The following is a 24,776-nucleotide window of genomic DNA, read 5'->3' on the forward strand; positions in this document are numbered from 1 at the left end:
GGGACTCTTCCTGTGCCCCTCTGGGAAGACTCATCCAGAATACCAGGAGTTTGTTTCATCGAAAGATAGGCTCCAAGGGGCTAATTTCACTAGTTCTGAAGACCATTTCTGAGTTTTGGGGCTCTACTTACATATTTTTATCAAGGGCCGAAAGAGTGAATTCCTATGAGGGAAACCGAAGTTATTCTTTTTATACCAGAGGATCTATACTCACTCACCGTGTACTCTGGGGGTATCCTGGCACCGAACCCAAAGGCCGGGAACATTTTGTCACTGGAAAAAAAAATAAGTTGCTTCATTTGTTCACCCAATGAGGAAGAAAAACATGAACCTGTGTTACCTTGCTGGGACATTTTACTCTGCCAAATGCCGACTCATGCTCTTGATTATCTGTGGTAACAGGGGATAGTGGCAGCGTGGATAATTAAAATCAAGAAGGAATCCCAAAGTTCATTACAGTCATTAGTCTGCAATTTCTTCCCATAACTTTTTGCTAGATTTGATACTGACGAATAATGGTCCAGGATTTCCTCACCTCCCCAAGCCTACTTTTCTGTCTTTGAAAAGTGATCATGAATTAGGTAACTCCAATGGTTGACTGTGTTAGGGTTTTTCATATATATAATCTTATAAAATCTTTCTAGGGAGAGATCATTATTCTCATTTTACAGGTGGGGAAATGTCTTGGGAGGTAAAGTGACTTGTTCAAGATCAGGCTGCTGGTTAGAGCCAGGGTTCAAATCCAGACAAGTCTAAGCCAAAAGGGGATATTTAAAAGTAACAGGAAGCTTAGAAGGCTCTAATTGACAGAGCTTGGTTCCATCTACAGGACTCATTTTGCCCATTATTTTATTTCATACAAACAAGGATAAATTAAACATTTTTTTTTTTATTTATTTTTGGGACAGAGAGAGACAGAGCATGAACGGGGGAGGGGCAGAGAGAGAGGGAGACACAGAATCGGAAACAGGCTCCAGGCTCTGAGCCATCAGCCCAGAGCCTGACGCGGGGCTCGAACTCACGGACCGCGAGATCGTGACCTGGCTGAAGTCGGCCGCTTAACCGACTGCGCCACCCAGGCGCCCCAAGGATAAATTATTTACATGTCTTTTCATGTCTTCTGAATGCAAAGGGATGCTGTTTTTTGGTATTAATACCTTTACATCTGCCACTGCCTCTCTGTCCCAAAATGCCCCTTGCCCCTCTCTTCAGCATAATACTTGCCACAGAATGTGTGCTCCATAAATATTTAATGAAAAGATAGCCCATGAATTGAATCATGGCTTGGTTTCTCTTAGGCATATTGAAATTTCTCTCTTTAATTTATTCATTCACATATGTTATACCTTACCTCATACTTTACTGTACTAGAGGTGAAATGATGGGGAGAAGAATTAACCTTAACTGGCACATCCAATCTGCCGGGTATGATGCTAGGCAATGTACATGTTTAATTCTTATACTACCCTTGAATTTCCACCTACTTATTATTCCTATTTACAGATGAATAAACCGAGTCTCAGAAAGGCTAAGAAAGTGGCCTAAGGTGTTTACCAGGGAGGATCGTGTGATTCTAAAGCCCGTGCCTTTTCTGTTGTCTCATTATACTTTAATGATTATATATAGCATTAAATGTGATTTCCTTCTGGCACTTCCTTCTGGCACTAACTGATCCCCTGACCAGACAATAGGTAAGACTCTCTTTAGGCAAATTTTGTGGGGTTCTGGAGTATTGCTCTCAGCAGAGGAATGTTCTTCTCATGCCATCTACCTTTTACTTTTCCATTAAATATACCACCGAGATTTGTTCTTGGAACAATTCCTACATTTCTCAGTTCTTTGCAGAGTTAGTCAAGGAGAAAAGGAAACTCATTAGGGCTCACTGTCCCTGAATGGCTCTGTCAATAAGAGGGGACCCCCCCCTCCCCACAAGGCTGACAGAGAAGTCAAAGTACCAAAGCCAGATCTTCACCCACCACCAACTGACAGATTTAGAGGTCATTAGTAGCCAATGATGGCTTTGATAAAACTTCACCAAAATGAGCCAATTTGAGCAAGGTTGGGTAGGAGATATGAGGAAGCCAGCATTCTTTGAAATTAGTCAAATTCTCCAGAAAATCACCAGCTCTCCCTTTTCCTCACTGTTGTGTAGATATGGGCTTTGTGGGGCACTGCATCTAGCAGGTAGCAGAAAAGGTATTAATACTGATAAATAGAAAAACACAACAGCTTATAAAGGATTAGCCACAGCTCTGAGAACAAAATACTTCTGGTCCTTGGAAATACTGAAATACTTTGCCACAGTAATTCCTCCACCCCCCCCCCACCCCCCCACCCCCCCCACTTAACCAAGACAAGGGCAGGCAGCTGTGAGAGGGAATCTATGAGGGAGATTTCAGAGGCCCTTTCAGGGTAACTAGGTATGGAAGAAAACTTTCTGGGTTGGAGAAGGGGTCCTGGTTCTTCCAACCCAGAGATAGCTCCGAAAAGTCAAAACAGAAACCTAGAAGGTTCCATACCTTTTATTTTTTTCTTTGAGGAGTTCGGGAAGGGTGAGATCTAATATTCCATCCATTTCTAATCACCAAACCAATGTTCCAGCCTTAAGGATATTCTTTTTATACCTTCCAAGCCACCCTGGGGATTTGAGGTTTGCTGAGCATGATGCACTGTTATGTAATTGAGTTTTAAGAGCAGGGAGGCAGGGAAAACGCCTCACTTACAAGAGGAATAATTAATAACCCAGGAGGGCATCAATTCTCTGAAGTTAGCCACCACGAAGTCTCTAACTAACAAACATACCAAAGAAAAACTTTCAAGCACAAGCACAATAGATTTACACTTCCATTCTTCCTGATTAAAAAATAAAACTAGTCAGAGAGGAGTCTTATGCAAGAGGCAAGAGAAGGCAGGTTGAGCACACAAGCAAGCATCCATATGCCAGCACTTCAAAGAACTTGAGATTGGAGTAAAGGGCACTCAGCACTGAGTAAAGGGGCCACTCTGCAACTACTAGGAACATGATTGGTGGAATTTGTGAACTTGGAAAACTCACGAGCATGTTACCACATTGCTAATGGCAAGATTTCTTACTACCAGAATAGAACAGCATAAAATACAATAAAAGAGCCCATGGTCTTCAGTGGTAATGAGCATGGAGTCCTGAACTTCTTAGGGAATGACTGATGGTTAAAGGATCTCCAGATGGAAGATTTATTTTCAAACACCATTTTAACCCTCCAGTTAGGGAAGACTTTGAGACAAAGCAAGAGAGTAATAAAAATAAAGACAAATGACCTCATCCATAAGGAAACAGAGACTGACTCAAGGCAAACTGGCATTTCAGAACACCTAGACAATTAAGACAGTGGTCTTAACACTGGGGTACATGGAAATGCAATGCCCTTCTGGGGATAGTAGGGCATGATTTTATTTATTTATTTTTTAAGGAAATCAGTATTCAGTTCCTCTGCTCCTATGTAGTCTCTGCTGAAATTGATCTTCTGGGAACAGGTGTAATAGAAAGACCTGCTCTCCATTCACACCTTCCCTTTCACAATTATCCTTCTCCTTACCCATTATGAATCTTAACCACAATGGTGCATTGTTCCTTAGTGTAAAAACTCTGCAGCAGAAAATAAGGGAACGAGGAAACAAATCCTTTTGCAAGTCGGGCAGTTGCCAATTTTTGCTTTAAAAAGTTGTAGGAAGTGCTTATATCAGCTGGTAGATAATTAAAAATACATTGTGGTGATAAACCATTATGTGATTTTTTTCATGTATAACTTAGAGTTGAAAGAAATGAGTAAAACTGCTAGTCAAACTCTTTCCATTACCATGTACTTATTTATAAGAACAGGTTTTCTTAGTATTTATATTGGTAAAAAAATTGGAATAGGACTGAAAGTAGACTCTTCCATTTTACTAATGGATAGCATTCATCTACAAATTGTAAACTAATTAGGGAAAACCCCTCACTATTTGTTTCATTAAAAGTTTTCATTTTTTATGGGCAATAATTAAATACTGAAATTTCCAATACATTTGTTCTTTTGGTCAATTATGCACTAATAATGATTGTAATAAAAACTCAAACAGAAGATTTAAAAAAATATTTTAAACCTTTTCAACACAGAACATTTTAGAAACTAGATATTTTAAAATTTATATTTGTATTTTTATTATAGAAATGTATGATACAGTGACCAATAAAAGAATTTTGAACCCAAATTTTAATGATACATTAGGATGAAATTCTATGGGGGATGGGAGTGAAAATACAAGTTCATGAAAAAAAGAAATAATTAAAATTCTCAACTCCAACTAAAGAGCTTGTTCATGAATTTTTAAAATGGATGATGGATCATATAGCTATGGCATTTACATTCTACTGGATGCATTCACAAGAGTTATGTAAGAGTTTTATTTTTAAATGTTCATATTTACAATACACTAGAATTTCCATTCTTTGCCATTATTTAAACTCATAATGGAAAACATTAGATGTCAATGTAAATGTAAAAATGTGTGAGGTTACACATTTTTATAAAATCATTTTTAGGGGTACATGCTCAAAACCAAAAATTAAAGTCATTGGTCCAAAATGTCCTTCAGATCTGACACCATAATCCTTTTTCCTTTTGTGTTCAGTTTATTTTTAAACCTAATTAAGAGTGTCAAAGATAATAGCCTCTATCGTTTACTGAGTATAACAGGCCGAACATGTGCTAGCTAGCCACTGTACATCTAACCCTTACAACTGCTCCTCAAGGAAAGTTAGAGAAAACTTCCACTTGAAATCAATGACACCAAGGCACATGGAACGCAAACCTCAGAACAGAGGTAGCTGAGCTGGGGTCTGAACCCAGGGTCTATTTGTCGCTGGGACCCCATGCTCTTTCTACCACTCCTGTTGACTCTGCCCTTTGTAGGAGGCTGGTTGGGTCTAACGATTCAGAATAATAAAGATAAGTCCATCCATGTTCTAATAACAACTGAATTTCCCAGAACTTACCATCCTCAGAAGGCCTTCCTTGACTACCTCTTCTCCCACAAAGGAGAAAGTCAATCCTTCTCTTTTTATGCAGTCCTCGTCTACAGTCAGCTGCCCTGACCAAGCTGGGCTGCGATTTATTTACAAGCCCTTTTCTCCCTGAGACTGTGAACCAGCTGGGGGGAAATTATGCTTTGTTAATTTATCTCTGTCCTTACAACACCATGTGAGGTACCTGGCAGCCAATAGGTGCTGCTTGGTCCTTAGCCATTCCATCTGACCCATTCTCTCCCAATTTAACGCTGGGTCTCAACTTGGGACGCCCACTAGAATTAAAAATCCTGATTCCCCAGGATGTACACCAGACTAATAAACCTCTGGAGCGGGGCCCAGGTATCAGCATATTTTAAGACTGCCCAAATGATTCCAATGTGCAGCCAAGGCTGAAAACCACCGACTGGTGTTGGTAGAGTAGAAAAGGTAGAACTGTGACATGAACCTGTCTTTGGATTCTAAACCCAGTACCTGTCAGATTGGGTATCAGTTCTAACTTTGCCTCCTAGCACACCATGGAGGAAGACTCCTGCCTCAGGTGCTGAAACCTCCACCTTATGCTGGGGTGGTCGCATCCATAAAATGGCAGTCTGTGCTTCCAAGCACTGTATTCAGTATCTATACTCTGTCGATAGCAGACAGACCAGCCTTTTATTGGAGGGCATTCCAGGTGGTCAGAGATCCATATCTCTGCTGGGCCCACAGAATGGATGTCACTTGGTCTTGAGCAGCCTGACCAGGATGTTCATAGGAGCTGGACAAGTGCTACAACCAACAGGGAATATATGAGCTTGTATGTGTGTGTGTGTGTGTGTGTGTGTGTGTGTGTGTACACATACATGTGTGCATGCTTGGCGACTCAAAGGGGAGGGAATGGGCAGTGTTCTCTCTTTCAGAGGCATAGAGACAGAGTGACCTGGCAGGACTGTCTTCTGGCCTTAGGACCAGAAATTTGTGGAGAAGCTTCCCCTTCAAGGCACCCTGAGAAGGGCTTTATGCGTCTCCCAAGCTGTTCTACTTCATTGATCACCTCGTAATGACCCCTTAGCAATGACTGTACAAGGCAGAAAGAAAACCCTTGGCTGTCAGAGGCTGGGAGCAATTTCTAAGGCTCATGGGGATTAAAAACCTCTCCGTCTCTGCAGGAGGGGGAACGACGCCTTCTGTCAGTTTTTATTCAAGTGTTTCTTTTGAACATCAACCTCAGTGACTTTGATGTGAGAATAAATTAATTCCAAAGCCCCAACTTGAAATTTCCTGACTCTGCCTGTCTATTGTCTATCCACCCACGCAAAGGAGAAACTGCAGAACCTTGTCAGTTTTCAAGTGAGCGGCTTGCATTACACATTCTTCCAGGGAGTCTCTCAAAAGAACGCCTGGGCTTTTCAGTTCTTTTCTTCCTTAGGCATTTGCCCCTTTTAATGCTGAGCTGCCTTCTTTATATGTATACATATATGTATATATGTACATATATACGTATACATATACGTATACATGTATAGTTCCACTGAACTGCGGAAACCTGATTTTCCTGGTCAGATGGGCTGATAACTTCACTATTTTCCTTTTAAAATTTTAAAAAGAATCATTTACAGTAATTCTTTATGTAACCCCTAAGGTATAATACCTTACTTTTATGTTGAATCTGTATTTTTGAGTGAATACTAAATGCTCTCCAGGCTTTGCCTGGCTTTTATATTATAAGAGGATAATAGCTCTGAAAGATGTATGGGTCACTTGGATTGTATCTGCATCCTGCATGTGAAGTAACCAGGAAACAGGAAGTTCAGCAGTTTGTTCCAGATCATCCTGTAAATCTGCTGCAGGACCGTAGCCAAGGCTCTGGGCATTGGCATCTTAGTTTCTGGTCAAACCACCAATTTTCTCTTTGGAATTGGTTATTATACTGCCTTCTCCCCTAGAGTCTGAGTCAATTTTATTATTAAGCAGCATGTATTTATAGTATTGTATCGAATGCTTTACCTACTTTATCTCTTTTATGAGCATTTCATGATTTAAGATTATTAAGAATCCTGAAGATACATCCTCTCCCTTCTTTCTTGCCTCTTATGTATATACTAAATCATGCACTAAATCATTCATGTGCATGTTAGGAAAAAATGACTGTTTTGGTATCTTGGGTATGTCTGGAGAAGTTTCTGGCAGTGGGGAGGCAATTTGTTAATTTTTTCTCTCCTTGGTAGAACTCTCCATATGATATATACCCTCTCTAGGAATACTCCCTGTATTTGGGCCAAAAGAAATCAGAGCTGAAATTCAAGTTGTCTTCATAGTCGATACCTCGGTTAAGTATAAGAAGTATCACTTTAACAAAGTAATTTAAAATGCTATTGCCCTCTGTTCTAACTGTATAAGAGGGCAAAGGCCTGTCAGCAAAGGCCTGAGTGTTTAAGGCTGTGTGATTTTACTGGATCTGTTTATTCATTCCCCAACTGCCCTCACACCCAGTTGAGTTATTGAAAATAACCAAGCCGAATGCAGAGATTCATCAGCAGGAGGACACAGATGAGATTTTTCCTATCCCTCTCCTGTTGGTTTCTCTGCACATTCTGGTCACTAGATTGTCTCATCCCCTGTGGTGCCTGGGGCAAGGGGTTTTTAATATACCTACCACTGGTTATGACACTAGAAAGAACAGAAATCATGCTGTCCCATAAAATTTCTCTGAAACTAGAGGACAGAGTCACTTTCTTTATTTTCCTGATTTAAAGGCTCACTTGGTTGCTTCTTATTACTAACTAGCCTTGTTTTACAAACACACTAATGACTCAACTGAGATGTATCCATATTTATATTTATATTCGTTCTACCTCAAAGAACCTTCTTGAACATGTGAACAACTTCACCTCAACCTGGAAATACTGGAAAGGCAAAATAAATTCAGTTTAATGTAATTTATGTAAATCACAATTCTCTTGGTGGGAAAGGTCAATATTTACCATCAAGGAAAAATAACTGTAGTACCAATCTGATCTCAAAATCATGTTATCTATATACACACAAGCAAACACACACATACACACACACTTCTGTGGATGGGCACACACATGTGCACGTGGGCAGACACACACCCTCTACTAATGTTACCAATAGCTCTGAAGTCAGTGAAACACAGTGATTAGGAGCTTAAACAGTAGGAGGAAATAGATCTCAGTTCAAATCCTGCCTCAGGCTGAGTGACAGTGCCCAGCTTAACCTCCCTGCCCAGCTTTATTTCCTCTCCTGTTAAACAATACCTACAACATAAGGTATCATGTGAGGGTTAGATTCAAAAATGTCCAGTAAACCAGTGCTTCTCAAACTCCAAAGTGCACACAAATCATCTGGGAATCTTGTTAACATGCAGATTCTGATTCAATAGGTCTGGAGTGGGGCTCCAGATTCTAAGTTCCCAGGTGGTGCTATGCTGCTTAGTCCACGGCCCAAACTTTGAGTAGCAAGACCCATTCCGAAACTTAACAAGATAGAAAGTAGTTTTGCAAGCCACATAAGAAAGCTGAGAAAGGAGATTTTGGTTTTGGTGACCCAGGTGAGCATGGCATGAACTCAGCTTCTCTAGGTGTAGAGAGGATAAAATTTGGGGTCAAGGTTCTATTCTGTGGCTTCATGAGCCCAGTATGGGTAACTGCTGACTGCACGTCTGTTTCCCTGCCAAGGATCATCCAGGGACCATCAGAACCCACAGGGAGATGATAAGACCTGGGACGACCGGGGGTCTTGTACCTGTCATAGTCTTGGCAAATCTCGCCCACAGCCACCAAGGCTTTCAGGTACTCGTTGGGTTGGTAAGGGTGGATGTAGTGCAGGGAACAGCTGTTCCTGGGGTCCCCATTTGAGGCAGTGAAATCTATAGCTACCTGGAAGAGAAAATAGGAGAATGGGTAGGTTTAAAGTGAATGCATCTGGTAGGAATTGTGATCAGCCACACAAAAGACATGGCCAGGGATGGGAAAAGCAGCACATCACGTACCCTGCCAAGAAGGAAAGTGAGAGAAGTTATTAATCTGGTTGAGGCCATTTCTGTAGTCTTCCATTTTCCTCTCCTCCAATCCCAAAACAGAACTTGAGATTGACACGGGGGTCAGAAAGCCCAGCCACTGCTGATCCACGTTGCCAGGCAGCAAGAGGAAGGATGGGATATCTGCCCCTCAGTTCATAATTCACTAAGAAAAGAGTCCTGTGCTCTTCAGGCAGGACAATTCTGTTTGTGAGGCAGAGGTAAAATCCCTTAAAACTACATTCTGTGTTAAAGATGTGGTCTATAGAAGAACGCCATTGTCATACTTTCGTGTGCAGCCAGTTGCAGAGAGACGTGTTGAAGTGGTTATAATGAATTTTCTGCAAGAAGCAGCTTTGAGTGAGGCATTCAGCGAGAAGTCCTGCCTATACCAGAGAAGAAGCTGAATGCTATGGCATAGTCGGTGGGAAGCAGAAAAGGGAATCCTCTGCCTTGTCACCAAGGAGATATTATCTTTGAACTTCTGAGATTTTTTCTGACCCCTGGTATCATTATCTAAATAAAAGTTGACCCACTTAACACTCTTAACATCAACAAACAACAAAAGGCTCAAGCCTGGAGAGTGCTAAACTGAGAAGAAACATTTCTTCTGGTTTCTAGCATCATTACCATTTAAATAAAAGTTAGCCCAGCAAACACCTCTCAAAAAAACCAAACAAACCAACAAACCAACCAACCAACCAACCAACCAACCAACCAACCAACCAACAAACAAAAAAACTTTAGCTTGGTGGGGAGTAGAGAGAAAGGATGGGGGAATTAAAACAAAAGGAGTTGTAGTAAAAGACAGAGATGTTCCTGTTGTGTCTTCCCTTTCTCTTCAGGGCTCAGCTGAATCCACTTACTAATGACAGAGAGGCTTTATTTTCTCTTATAATCTTGCAGATGGGAAATGCTACATGCATATTATTTGACAACATTCCATTATGACAAATAATTGGAATATCCCATTGGGTTTATTTAGGGTGGATGTTATTTCTGGAAGGACAGAGAAAAGGTGCTTTGTGTTCTGTTTCTGCTTCTGAGAGATCAGCCTATAAGAGTAAGGTTGATAGGGGAAAATGACAGCCACACCTTACATTGTAATGCTGCAATCCAATCCACATGACTAGAAGAAGAAAAGCAATAGGCTACCAGGAGTTCACTTACACTACCCCCCTTTTTTTTCATGAAGTTATTTCTTATCATCACTGATTTTGTTTCCCCTTTTCTTCTTCACCTCTCCCAGGATTATGTTGAAAAGAAATTTAAGCAGGATGCAAATTCTATTTTTGGAATAACCAGATGTTTTCAACAAGGGAGTACCAGCTGATAAGATGCTAATACTAATAATGTTTCAAAAGGAAAGGTCACGTGGAGGAAAACTGCAAGGTGCTTTCCTACCCCTGAGATGCTCTTACTTTAGATAACAAAGGGGAGAGGACGAGCCCTTGTTAAAACCCTACTTTGTGTCAGACACTGCGTTATCTGCTTTCCAGGTATTATGTTATTTTATTTTCATCAAAGAACTCTGGAAGGCAGAGATTGTTATTCCTTTTCATTGATGAAGACCCTGAGGCCCACAGGTGATGAAATTTCCTGGTGATGGAACTGGGTTCAAACCCCAGTCTATACGGCTCCAAAGGCTTTTCCTCCATTATGCCACTATATACCCTAAAGGAAACACAAGGCTGTGGCTAACATGCCAAGTTGTCACATGGGTATGTTTATGACTATAAAGAATGGAGAGGATTTAGCCTGGAAGTAGGGACACTAGCTACAAGGCAGCTAGAGTAATTTAGGAGAGAATGGCCTTGAATGAACAGCTGTTTATAATCAAAACAGCTGTAAAATGTAGAAATAGGGCAATTAATGTGTGTGTGTGTGTGCGTGTGTGTGTGTGTGTGTGTGTTTATGATGTTCTTCATCAAGGATCACCACAATACTTTACCTATGCCTCTTGAGGCTGCAGTTGAAAATTGTCCTGTGTGTTGATTACCTGACTGAGAGTTAAGGGTATTTCATAATGAGAAAAACATGCTGGTGTCTTGATATAAAACCAGAGAGTAAAATCAGGTCATATAAACACCAGAGGGAGAAAACATCCATAAAGAAAAACGACAGCTCAAGAAACTCAAATGTACCTCTTATCCTCCCCAGGCATGGGCAAGATCCTCCAAGTATGCAGGCACCAAGTGGCAGCATGCAAGCCCAGATCTAACACCCGAATGGGTATGTTGTGTTATGGGAAGAAGTGTGTATAATGTCTGGGTGAACATACACAGATTTTGGCAACAATACACTTTAAAATAAAGCCACACATCATAGGGTTGGGACCAAGGGAAGGTAAGACTGGTGACGAGGGTGTCAATTCAAGAAGGACTTCATTCCCAGCTGACCCTACATTTGCACAATCTTGAGAGTGATTGCCTCTTTTTAAATTTTGCATTGTAGGTGCCTCTCTACTCTCCTGCTTCTTCATTCTGGCCCTATTTTGTCATTTCATTTCTATCAACTCTTCATCCCCAGGCTTGAAATAATTCTGTTATGCCTAACAAACTAGTGTGGGGCAGAGGTGATGGTGAGAAGGGGATTGTGACCAGAGATATTAAGGATAGAAAATGAACAGGATTTGGTGACCGACTGATGCCAGTTAGAGAAAGGGAGTAGCCACATTTCTTTGGAAATGGAAACGACATCTAGAGAAAAATGGAACCACCTAAAGATCACTGTTAGAAGGTTGGTGTTGGGCTGCCTGCTCTTGGTGGTGCTGTTTAGACATACAAACAAGCCTGATGGAAATTTTAATTTTTTTTTTTTCTGTAGGCAGACCTTTGCAGGAGGTGGGGGCAGGGCTCCACTTTTCCCATGGGGATGGCCCCAGTATCTGTGACAACCACAGAGGCCATTCTAGCTCTGGAGACTCTGATAGAGCTTTGGGAAAAGGTATGAACTTAAAAATTACATGGTGAAAAAGGAAATAAATCAATGATCCTTACCACCCACCCCTTTCTATAGTTCCCATTCTTCATAACAAAAATATTTTATCATTGACGAGAAAGCAATGGACAGTCTTAAGTACACAGCAGCTGAAAGATTTGTTTCCCTGGCAAGTGATGGTTTCTAAAGTCGCCCTGATGAAGCTGGAGATAAAATATCTTCAGGAGGTGGCCTTCTACCAAGAATTCTCTGTGCTCTTTAAGTTAGCATTAGTGGAAGAAGAACAGAGTGAAAGGTTAGATTTATTTTAAAAAGCAACAGGGAGGCAGTGAAAGACGGGATTAAGTTGAGAAATAAAAGCAAGGAAATGACTGAAAAATGCCAGTTTGTGGAGGTGGCTGCTGACGCCTGCTTCCTGAATGCTGGTAAGCTTGCAGAGCGGCTACGTTTTCATTTTCTGATATGAAGCATTTACGAAAGCCTGTGGTTCTGGTATGTGCTCCAATCTTCCCAGCAGGCGGTCCAAGAATAGGCACCCGCCCGTTGCTCTCCCCTTCTGCCCAGGAGGCCTCGCTCATCATTAAGCAGAGCTGTGGAGCAGCTTTGCAAGACCTTGTAAAGTAGGAATGTGAAATTTTCCCTCCATTGCCACCAAATCCCCAGTGCAGAGCTGCTTCCTGGAAAAGGCTGGAAGCCAGTGATGAGCATCTATCAGTGGACATTTTTAGCTTCTACACAAAACAAGCCCACTCCTCAGATTCCCTTCTCTGCCTGTGACAAACAAGCCATTTGAAACCTCTTGGGTGTTTTCTAAGCGAAGCTGCTGGGAACCAACCTCTGGTTAGTTGCCTGATCTCTCTGCAATCAACGTGCAGTCAACCTTTGCCATATCGTCTGCTGGGGCAAGAGATTTGTTTTTTGCTTGTTTGTCTTATATTTGTATACAGTTTGGATCTGTAACAATAAGCCTTGTAGGTGGAGATACCGTTCAGTCTGAACCATTTCTTAATTGACAGATTAAACTCTTGTGCTTTTCGACCTCCTCAAAGCGCCACTGTGGGCAAAGAAGTAGGAACCTAGACCTGATGGAAAGGACTCCTGAGGTCACCCCATTCATTTCCTGCAGACTGCAAAGCATTCCCCTCTTCTACCAGGGCTCATTCTCTTTTCTCAGAGGTCTATACCAGAGTCCACCAGTGTTTAGTCTGGGATATAAAGATGTAAAACTTAAACTGGGACACAGTGTGGACATGTGTTAGCGTTGGAAAGATTTCCTGAGAAATAGGAATAGCTGGCCACCTTGTAATACGTGTTCTTTTTCTTTAGGCTGAAGGTTAATATGGGAGGAGCCACATTCAGCTTATTATAGCAATATTATATTGCCAAAATGTAGACTACAAAATCAGAGATAAAGGAAAGCAACATCATCCTTAATGTTAAAAAATTAGAAATAATAAAAATGGCCATCTGAAAATATGAAAAAATACATTTTTGAGGGTCACCTGGACCACTTGAGAATCTGATACAAGATTTATATCCAGTCTCCCAAAAATGCACATACCTAATTCTGCACACAATTTAGGGAGGTCAAGGATGCTGCCGAGGACAATCCTCGTTCCTCAAGGATTCCACTGGCAAGCAAGTTATGTTTTGTTTTTCTTTTCCTTTCTAGATTTTATCTCTCTCTCTACATATATATAAATATATAAACATTTTACCTGGTTGTAACCATAGGGTGGCTCTGCTTTACATTCCTTTTTTTCACTTAATGTTATGTCATAAACATGTCCTTATGTTATCATCAATCATTATAATCATTTAAAATGACTTTATCATAGGGCACTTGTACCCCAATGTTTATAGCAGCACTTTCAACAATAGCCAAATTATGGAAAGAGCCTAAATGTCCATCAATTGATGAATGGATAAAGAAATTGTGGTTTATATACACAATGGAATACTACGTGGCAATGAGAAACAATGAAATATGGCCTTTTGTAGCAACGTGGATGGAACTGGAGAGTGTTATGCTAAGTGAAATAAGTCATACAGAGAAAGACAGATACCATATGTTTTCACTCCTATGAGGATCCTGAGAAACTTAACAGAAGACCAAGGTGGAGGGGAAGGAAAAAAAAAGTTAGAGAGGGAAGGAGCCAAACCATAAGAGACTCTTAAAAACTGAGAATAAACTGAGGGTTGATGGGGGATGGGAGGGAGGGAAAGTGGGCGATGGGCATTGAGGAGGGCACCTGTTGGGATGAGCACTGGGTGTTGTATGGAAACCAATTTGACAATAAATTTCATATTTAAGAAAAAATAAATAAAATGACTTTATCATAATCCACCTAAATGAGTGCTGTACTTTACATACAGCTTATCCCTGAAAATCTGTTTTACAAAGTGCATCTTTATGCATCTGGGAAAGCAATAACTTTCAAAGGAAATGGTGAACTCTTCTACCATTTTCTTTCCAAACACCTTATGGTGCCTGTCTCTTCTGTGCTGTCTGTAATTTTGTGTTTTGTGTGTGAAATTCTAGTATCTAATTTTATTTTTGGCTGCTTTGCCATGTGCCAAACACAGTGAACTCCTCCTGCCGCTCCCACCCCTGCCCCCTAGTCTGTTCCATCTCCATCCACCTCCTCCAAGTCTGCCCTCTGATGGTTGCCCTCCAGGTCTTATGACCTGAGGATTTGCATGAGGAGATGGAATGTCCTCAAGGGCGCCCTTGACCTCCTGAAATTGCATGCAAAATCGGGTGTGTGCATTTTCCAGGGAGAGGGTATGGATTGTGTATCAGATTCTCAAGTGGTGCCGCTGACCAAAAAAGAATCATTGACTAGGGCTCTTTTTGGCATTGTTAATCTCGTTCACTCCACTGAGGCTTCTCCTCTGCTTATGGTCAGATTCTAGCCTGAAACCACCCCTATTTTGATACTCAAGTTGCTATCCTCCTTTTCCCCTCTTGCCCCATCTTGCCAAACTTCTTTTTTTTTTTTATGAAATTTATTGTCAAAGTGGTTTCCATACAACACCCAGTGCTCATCCCAACAGGTGTCCTCCTCAATGCCCATCGCCCACCTTCCCCTCCCTCCCACCCCCCATCAACCCTCAGTTTATCCTCAGTTTTTTAAGAGTCTCTTATGGTTTGGCTCCCTCCCTCTCTAACTTTTTTCCCCCTCCCCCATGGTCTTAAGTTTCTCAGGATCCACATCAGAGTGAAAACATTATGGTTATAGCAGCACTTTCAACAATAGCCAAGTTATGGAAAGAGCCTAAATGTCCATCATCTGATGAATGTATAAAGAAATTGTGGTTTATATACACAATGGAATACTACTTGGCAATGAGAAAGAATGAAATATGGCCTTTTGTTGCCAACCTTCTTGAATGAACAGTTCTTTTACCTTCTGTTTAGACCCTAACTTCTGGGTCTCCCTGTCTCATACTGCTGAAATTGCTCTTTCAAAAGGTGATATGTGTCTTTTCATCACATGACCCAGTTTTTTATTCTTCACCTTCTTGCATATGGGATTATTGCCCTTGATCTTTTAATATTTTCTTTCTGGTCATTTGGGTTACTGCCCCGTCCTGGACCTTTTCCTCTGGCATTTTTCCTCCTATGGGTTTCCCTTCTTCTCCTTGCTGCCTGACGGAGATCTTCTATAATTCCCTGAGACGCCTTTTCTCTTTTCTTCTCTCTGGCCATCTCATCCAGACCCATATGTGTGCAGCTTCTACTTCTTTCCTGAAACCTAGGACCATATTTATAAGTGCCATCTCGACACTGAGAGGCCTGAAAGTACCTCCATCATGTCCAAAATAAAATCCATCATCTCGTTGGTGGCTCCTCTTGATTTCCATATTGCCGTGAATAGGATCACCATGCTTTGTCAGTCAGGCACAAAAGATCTGAGTCCTCTGGACTCATCATCCTCCCTTGCCTTCTGTCTCTTCATTGGATCAATCATAGGCCAAGGCTTATGGGACTCTCTTTCCACAGTGCCTCTCTTAACTGCTGTCCTGCTAATTTAGCCTCTTCTTACTTGTCCTCAGGATGGTTAATCTCTTCTTGCTTCATCTCTTTATTTATTTATTTTTGACAGAGAGAGAAAGAGAGAGAGAGAGACAGAGAGAGAGAGCATGCACAAGTGGGGGAAGAGCAGAGAGACAGAGAGAGGGAGACAGGATCCGAAGCAGGTCCCAGGCTCCGAGCTGTAAGTACAGAGCTGGACTGGGGCCAAACACACAAACTGCGAGATCATGACTTCAGCCAAAGTGGAAGTCAGCCGCTTAACCGACTGAGCCACCTAGGCACCCCTCTGCTTGCGTCTCTTTCATAATTTCCTCACCACCTTCAATGTCTTCCACCAAACACTCCCAGATTTGGTTCCCTAAAGCATGTGCCCAGCTTCTTCAATGTCCTGCTCAAGATTCTTCTGAACATTCCCTTATCCACCATATTACTTCAAAATTAAAAGCCCTTCAAAATCTTTTTTAAAAAACTTTATTCATTTATTTTGAGAGCGAGAGTGCAAGCGAGGTAGAGGGGCAGTGAGAGAGGGAGAGAGAGGATCCCAAGCAGGTTCCGCGTTGTCAGTGTAGAGCCTGACAAAGGACTCAATCCCACAAACTGTGAGATCATGACCTGAGCTAAAATCAAGAGTCGGCCACTCAACCAACTGAGCCACCCAGGCGCCCTTGCCCTTCAAATTCTTAATCCAAACCACTTCTCCAATACTCCCCTAAATATACCCCGTTTATGCATATTAACCCAAATAAGGTTTTGGTATTTATCATTAGGCTATATGGACGTGTAAACATTTAAGTTCATAGGATGCTTTTTGAAGCCAAAACTAGTATCATACTTATTCATCGGGTTTCTTGTTTTTCCTCATCCTTCCCTCTCCTTTAAGGTTAGGGTTTGATCCATTGTAATTCAATAAAAGTACCTAATACACATCAGCCTGGCACCTGAAGGGGAAGATGCTCTACTTTTGACATTCTTAAGGTAGAGTCAAAAGCACCAGGCATCTGTGGAAAGTGCAAAAGCTTTCTCTCAGCCCCTGTTTGTAAAGTGTACTGGTCAGGGTCTTAACGGGAAACAAATGGCCCACTCAGAAGGGATGATCCAGGAGAGCTTAATAAAAGGACAATTCAAAGAGTTTCAGGAAGACTGAACTGCTAAGGGAGGGAGAAGGAACTGGAGCTGAGGAGTAGTGGTATGTACATTAAGGTGGTACCTCCTCAGCTGGGGAGGATCAGCAGGGGTGAGAAAGGAGGGGAGGGCCAGCCTGGGTCAGACAAGCCACGTGGACCCAGGTTGTGGAGCTAGGGACCCTGTGGGGATAAACTTCTGGTGTTCATGGGGGCTGGTTCTTTGCAGCACAACTCCAAGGGCAGAGCAAGCCCCTGAAGGTTGAATAGAGTTGTTCGAGTGCATGGAGTCTATAGACTCCAAACCAAATCAATAGTGCTCTCCCTTGAAAACCTATAAATAGTTTCCTGAATTGCTCCTTTGCCTAAGACTGTGGGACACTATTTCCAGGAGCTCTCCTATATGACATTGCTGGCTTCTCTACCTCTATGTGTATACATCAGTGCGACAGTGAACCCATAGGACAGCTGGAGTTAGATGTGTGTGCTCACGATGAACATGTTTGCTACTTTCTGTATGTGCCAGTATGCATGCAGGAGGGCTGGGTGGGTGTGCCTTAGACTCTAAAGAAATGACCAAATTCTATAATTAACCCATACCTATTCAGGAGTAAGTGAACCATGCCCCAAGTTTAGAGAAGATATAGGCAGACCCTTCTGAGATTAGAGGATAGGCTTCTAGCTAAGGAGAGGTCAGTCTATAAAACTACCACTTCTCTCAACCCCTTGCAGCTCCTTTTAGTCCTATGAGTACTGCCGTCCCCGTCCCAAAAATACACTGGTCCTGTCTACTCTCTTGGGCTCAAACCTGGACAAAAAATTTAAACCCATCTGCCTTGCTTTTCTCACATGACTGATCCAGTCAAGGGAGCTAAACAGGGCTGACCTTCACGAGTACACATCTGCAAGACGGGGAGCAGAAGCTGTTCAGATTGTTGTTCTCTTGTTTGCCATGTTGCTTTCCCATAGGTTTTAGCAGATCTATCCTTGCCATCTGGGATCCTCTTTCTGGAGGTCACATCTGTCCAAACCTGGGAGGGTTTTGAATATTAGGCCACTGAAAGTAAGTTATTCAAGGGCAGATGGAATCATAAGCTTGGCCTACCAGGCACCTTAAAGAGACCCAGCCTACCCACTCAAATCATTGGAGTGTATAAATCCTATGGGTTCACAGATTATATTTAGGAAATGATCCCTGATCTATCCACTGAGTCTAGACACTCTGTTTCTCAACTTTGAAAGCCTAATTCTCCAATCTTTTGGAATTCATCTTTTCGTTGCCTGATGAACCATTTGGATGGCTTACTCGTGGCACCGACCCTTGGGCATGGCGTTGGTGCTGGTCTTTGGGCTGCATCTGCCTTGGGTCAGTGGGATTTACCAGAGTGGCTTACTTCCTTCCAATTCCTACTCACCAGGTAATGGGATCTGGCAATATGCCTACTGCCCCATGCCTCATGCAGTTACTGAAAGAATGGGAAGCATGAGGAGGGTTCCCAAACCACCTGAGGTTGAGTGGCATGACTTTTCTGATATGACTTCCTGACAGCCATAGTCACTGGAGAAAACAGAAGTATGAACTCACTTTTAAAAAATTATATCGAAAGAAAGAAAAGAAAAAAAAATTATATCATACAGTATTTCAGCAATGAGACCTGAAAAAACTGACCAAAGGTTTTAATAAATTTTTGTCTCCACATTCCCACAACCCTCCACCATGCCCCACACCTTGCTCCATGAATATGAACAAATGTGGAAACAACTTACTGTAAACTGGATTTGGCAGCCGCCCATGATGTAGTCCAAGAAAGAATGCATCTTGTGGATCTGCATTGGAGGAGGAGAGGAAATCGTTTTAGTAACAGCATGATCTATTTCCTTATGGAGTGGAAGCTTAGTCTTTGGCATTAGACTGCTAACCTAGAAGAAAGAGCAGAAAGACATCTGTGGGGAAGAGATAGGTCAGTTGATTTTGATTTGATTTCATTTTTTAAAAAAATATATATTTTTTAAAAATCTGCATTTATTTGAGAGAGAGCACGAGAGAGAGACAGAGTGAGAGCAGGGGAGGAACAGAGAAAGAGGGAGACACAGAATCTGAAGCAGGCTCCAGGCTCCAAGTTGTCAGCACAGAGCCCGATGTGGGGCTCGAACCCACAAACTGTGAGATCATGACCTGAACTGAAGTCAGACGCTTAACCGATTGAGCCACCCAGGCACCCCGATTTTATTTTTTTTAAGTTTATTTATTTTCGAGGGAGACAGAGACAGCATAACTGGGAGTGAGACAGATAGAGAGGGAGAGAGAGAATCCCAAGCAGGCTCTGCATCAGCCTACCGTGGGGCTCAAACCCAGGAAACCATGAGATCATGACCTGAGCTGAAACCAAGAGTCAGATGCTTAATTGCTCCAATTTTGATTTTATAGGAGAGAAAGAAAGCAATGCCTAATTCAGATGGCCCTGTGAGGGCTGCAGCTATTCATGCCCTGCTCCCCTCTTTTGGGTCATGCATGCCTCCAGGGAGAGCTAACACTATATTTTCTTTTTAAAAAAAATTTTTTTTAACGTTTTTATTTATTTTTGAGACAGGGAGAGACAGAGCATGAACAGGGGAGGGTCAGAGAGAGGGAGACACAGAATCTGAAACAGGCTCCAGGCTCTGAGCTGTCAGCACAGAGCCCGACGTGGGGCTCGAACTCACGGACTGCAAGATCATGACCTGAGCTGAAGTCGGCCGCTCAACTGACTGAGCCACCCAGGCGCCCCAACACTATATTTTCAAGGGACACCACTGTTTCGGAATTAATAAAGTCTCACACTAGGCTTCATTCTTGCTCCCCAGTCTAAGTTCCAGTCCTGGTAACATTCTTAATACCACAAGTAATCTAGGTTGGCTGCTTCAGGATTGCAATTACCTGAGAAGGCCTTTATTGGCCGTTTCCCATTCATTAGATTCCTGCCATGCCATGATCAGCAATGACTAACTCTAAGTCAGGGACTTAACATCCATAATTTTATTTAGTTCTTAGGACAGCCCTGTAAAGGTGGAGCTATTATTTCTACTGTGCCATTTTTGTGGAGGAGGAAGTTGAGGCTAAGATCACCTACCTAGTAGAAGGTGGAGGTGGGACTCAAATGGTGGCAAATGGACTGCATAGTCCATCCTTTGGACCTCTGTGCTGGAAGTCAGCATAGTCTCTGTTTTTTGCCCCACCATGATTATCAGTGTTCTCATGTGCCATACCAATTTTTGGTCTTCATTTCTGCTTCCTTATGATTCTGCTTCTTGACCGTTGGTGATATTCATCCATTTATTTATTTAACAATAAATTTTTTAATTTTATTTAACAAAGTCCCCACTATGCACTAGATGCTAGGGATATAGTGATGAGAAAAACAGACACGATACCCACAGTCATGAAGTTTGTCATCTGGCCACTTTAACCTGGACAGTGAGTAACTGTGATTTTTGACCCTCAATTTTCAGATTTCATCTGATGCTCAGGGCAGCTTCTCAGAGACTGACCCACAAGATCTCGTGTTGGTGTCTCTAGGTACCACCTCTAGGTGGCACACATCTCTTGGCAGACTTTTTTCAGGGCTGGTGTTCACTTGGCCCCCTGAATAGTGCCTGCTCCTGGCTCCCTTTGGCAATGCTTTGCTTGATGGTTGGGACACCCTACTATTGTCTATGTACCCAGGAAATAAGAACTTGGGAACGAGTTGAATAATATTGGCCCCTAAGCACTAAACTGTAAGATCAATTCATGGAGAATCAGAACAGACTTATCACAGGCATCTTAAGGAGACAGACAACCACCGAAGTGGTTCATCCACATCTTTTCTCCTGCTTCCCTGGGCACAGGGATGTTTTGAATGTGCCTGGGATTTGATTTGTATAGATAGGGGAGATGACCAGAGACAACTGCCTTTCAAAGAAGAGTTTATTACCCAGAGTTCCCCAAAGGGTAGGAGGCATGTCATGCCACTCAGGGGCCACATGGGAAAGCACTAGGGTCAGTCAGAAGGCAGAAAGATTGAGAGGAAAGTGTAGGTGGAAGTCTTTATTGTGTTTTATTGTGGGAAGGAATGAGTGGGGTATGGTAAGCAGTTAAACTGGTTTAGGATTGGAGAGTTTGGATACTTTTGGTGACTCTGGGCTATAGGGGTGGTCTCTAATTATGTAAAGCCTGGACCCAGGGAGATATAGGGACAGAGGAATAGTGTGTGTGTGTGTGTGTGTGTGAGTGTGTGTGTGTGTTTAAGCTTGATAAAGGAGGTGGTTGGGGGTATGGGCTCTGGACTGGTTGCTCTGCATATCAAAGGCAGGCTCACAAGCAAGTTGTTGGCTATCTATAGGAATTAGCTAACCCTGGGAGAAGTTCCTACCCAGCCCACAAGGCCCAGAGATGTTAATGCATCAAAAAAGTATAGAAAATAAAAGACATGATTAATACAATGATCCTAGATGGCCAATCTTAATACACTGATTGGTTCAAAGGGTGGGCATATCAGTCTTTCCTCTACTATTGCTCTTGCTATGAGAGGATGTGCTCCCACAGCTCCTGGCAGCCAGGGAGAAGCCAATCTGGGAAAAGGAAGCTGACATACACAGAGAGAAACTAGATGGCATTCAAGTTGTATATGGTGGAGTTAGACATGCATAGATTAAAATCTCAGCTCTTAAACTTACCATGTGTGTGACTAGTTACATGATCTCAGTTGACAGCAGAAATCTCAGCATTATGATACAAGTTAAACAGAATTCATCATAGTTACTCTCACATAGTAAGTACTCAACCAATGCCAGAATTATTTTCAGATGTGATTTAAGAGATTTGATTACTAGCATGTGGGATTTTCTGTGAAGTTAGAGCCCTTCTGGGAGGAATTTCTAGGCCTTCTAATCTTTCTCCATTGCTTTGTTTTCACAATACCCTTTCGGCATGGGTGAGGCACCACATATAAAGCACTGAACACTGTGACAGGTGCATAGCAGGAGCTCTGGAAATGTTGTCTTCCCCTTTTGGGGGATCTCCCTCTGGTGCTGTCAGGACAGAGAAGAGCCTGACATGTGACCAGGACTCCCCATCTTTGAGGGTATGACTATCTTTGCAGAAGGGATGGTGGCAGTGGGCCACCACAGCTCCAAGACCACCCACACTTATGTTTTTCACTCCACATCCATTATAACATGGACTTTATGTTTTTTATTACAAAAAACACTACACCTCCTTGACAGTTTGTCCCTCCGGCCACACAGTCTGAGCTCTTCCTCCCAGACAGCCCTAGCTTCATACTCCTGAAAGAGAAGGGCTATGTACGTACCTTGCACTGATTCAAAATCACAATGCCTGAGTTCTTATAGTTCTTCTTCTTGGCTTTGTACTTGGGGTTGATGCACTCCCACTGCACCTGCAACAAGAGGGGCCACAGCAAGAGAGCCTGCTTAGGAAGAAGTGGAGTCATTCCATGAAGCCAAGCCCCCAGGTGCTACGGCACATGGATCTGAGGGCTGACAAATGGTTTCTGCGGGATAACCCTTGCATTCTGAGGGAGGGTGGTTAAGGAGGCGTGGCTGAGTAAGACTCTGATATAAGGTTGCCTGGTTCCAGTCCTGGTCCCTCCACTTCCAGCTGTGCGACCCTTGGCAAGTTACTTGGCTCCTCTATGCCTTGGATATCTCCTCTGTAAAATGGAGCTGGTAATTGTATCTATCTCATAGGATTATTGTGATGATTTAATAATTAATCCACATAACACATTTAAAAAAGTGCCTGGTACTTATAAATGTTTCCTATTAATAGGATCAAATCAAGCACCAGAGGGAAGGAAACATCTGTAGACACACCGTTGAGTAACACGCTGTTGAGTCTTAGTGCGTGGGAATTAGCTTAAAAGGTCAGAAAACTGAGAGACAGTGAGTGCTGACTATAGGAAATTAGTGGGGATAATGATGAGTTTGCACAGAACTTCCCTGAGAACTAAAATAATGGAGTGATACATATCACACCAGGGACACAACAGATCTCCAAAGGGGCTTCTCTGAGGGATAGTATCAGAGCTGCAGGAGTGGCTGGAAACTGAGGAGGTAGCTGGGAGCTAAGGGGGGCCTTAGGAGAACAGATATCAACCTTTCAAGCCTACAGGAGACTTCATGTGACAAAATCAACTTCAAGCCAAACATCCAAGAGCCACTGAAAACTCTTGCCCACCATTCTGTGGGAGCTGGATCCTTGGATTTCCACTCAGGAGACCAATTTTCACTCTCTGACAATTAGCGGTATCTGAAAGTAAAGCAATTTCTTTCTTTTTAAAAAAATTTTAAAGTTTATTTATTTATTTATTGAGAGAGAAAGAGAGAGAGAGGGGCAGGGACAGAGGGAGAGAGAGAATCCCAAGCAAGCTCCACATTGTGACACAGAGGCCAATGCAGTGCTCTATCTCATGAACCGTGATATCACGACCTGAGCCAAAATTAAGAGTCCGACGTTAAAGTGATTGAGCCACCCAGGCACCCCCTGAAAATAAAGCAGTTTCTCAGGCAGATGTGAGTGGGGTAGACTGAAGCAGCATTGGCTCCCAGTGACCCATTCCTCTCAGTGTCTGTGTATTCGTGCAGTTCCCTCCCACAATGACGGTGAGGTTAGTCATAGGACTTGTTTTGGCCAATGGGACATTAGCAAAAGTGGTATGAGCAGAGGATTAAAAAGTGTCTGGGCATTGGGGCCTGCCATCCTCTTGCTGCTGGAAGGTTTTTACCACCATGTAAAAAAGTTTAGGCTGCTCTCCTGGAGAATAAAAGAGTACATGAGAAACGTCTCGGCCATCCCAGCTGCGGAGGCACAGATGCATGAGTGAGTTCAGCTGACATCATGTAGAGTGGTGAGGAGCTGCCCCAGGTGAACTCAGCCTAAATTGCCAACAATTGTGAGTAAATAATGATCATTGTTTTCTGCCGGGAAGTTTTGGGCTAATTGGTTCCTCAGCAACAGATAACTGAGAACAGTAGTTTCTCAACACTGGGGAAGTTCCAGTAGGGACTGGGCAACCATGTAAGAGTTAGGAAGAAAGGAATCTTGTACTGGCTAAGGGCTCTCTAAAACTCCTTCCATAAAAGGAAGGAAATAAAAAGAGAAAGGAAGGAAGGGAGGGAGGGTGAGAGGAAGAGAGGGTGAGAGGAAGAGAGGAAGAGAGAAGAGTCAAACTGAATCTGAAATCAGGATATCTCCAACCGTTTTGTTTCAAAGGCCTAATCTTTCCACCATCATGATGGTTGTCTTTCTTCCCTCTCTTCGGTTCTCTTCTAATCTGCTCTCCATGTGGCAAGCTCTTGATAAGCAAGAATTCTAGCTTGTCTCAAAGCAGATTTAGTGTTTTCAGACAAAGCACCCCAAGCCCCTCCCAAACCCATCAAAACTGAAATTGCCTTTCCCCCAAATCTTCCTCTAATGTCACAGTATGAACAAGTAGTGTGGGGATTTACCGTAACAGTTAGAAAGTGAGGCTGTGATGGTTCCTTTGTCGTTTTCAATCATTCCCATTAACCTCAATTTCTTCAACAAAGCAGGACATAACAAATGAAACTTTGAATGAGTTAGATTTCGAA

At 42.5% G+C, this 24,776-nt stretch overlaps 1 protein-coding gene across 2 annotated transcripts in view; it reads right to left on the bottom strand.

Annotated features, from left to right (window-relative positions):
* CPNE4 (copine 4) overlaps positions 1–24,776 on the bottom strand; it is a 507,119-nt gene that overhangs the window by 16,912 nt on the left and 465,431 nt on the right. For both annotated transcript variants that reach the window (XM_058729893.1, XM_058729894.1), the window contains exons 9-12: positions 22,496–22,582; positions 18,933–18,992; positions 8,792–8,925; positions 219–273 (exon numbers count right to left, since the gene is read on the bottom strand). In XM_058729893.1, the coding sequence (XP_058585876.1) occupies positions 219–273; positions 8,792–8,925; positions 18,933–18,992; positions 22,496–22,582 (336 nt within the window). The remainder of the gene's footprint in view (positions 1–218; positions 274–8,791; positions 8,926–18,932; positions 18,993–22,495; positions 22,583–24,776) is intronic.

Source organism: Neofelis nebulosa, chromosome 5 (genome assembly GCF_028018385.1).
Source record: "Neofelis nebulosa isolate mNeoNeb1 chromosome 5, mNeoNeb1.pri, whole genome shotgun sequence".
NCBI lineage: Eukaryota > Metazoa > Chordata > Mammalia > Carnivora > Felidae > Neofelis > Neofelis nebulosa.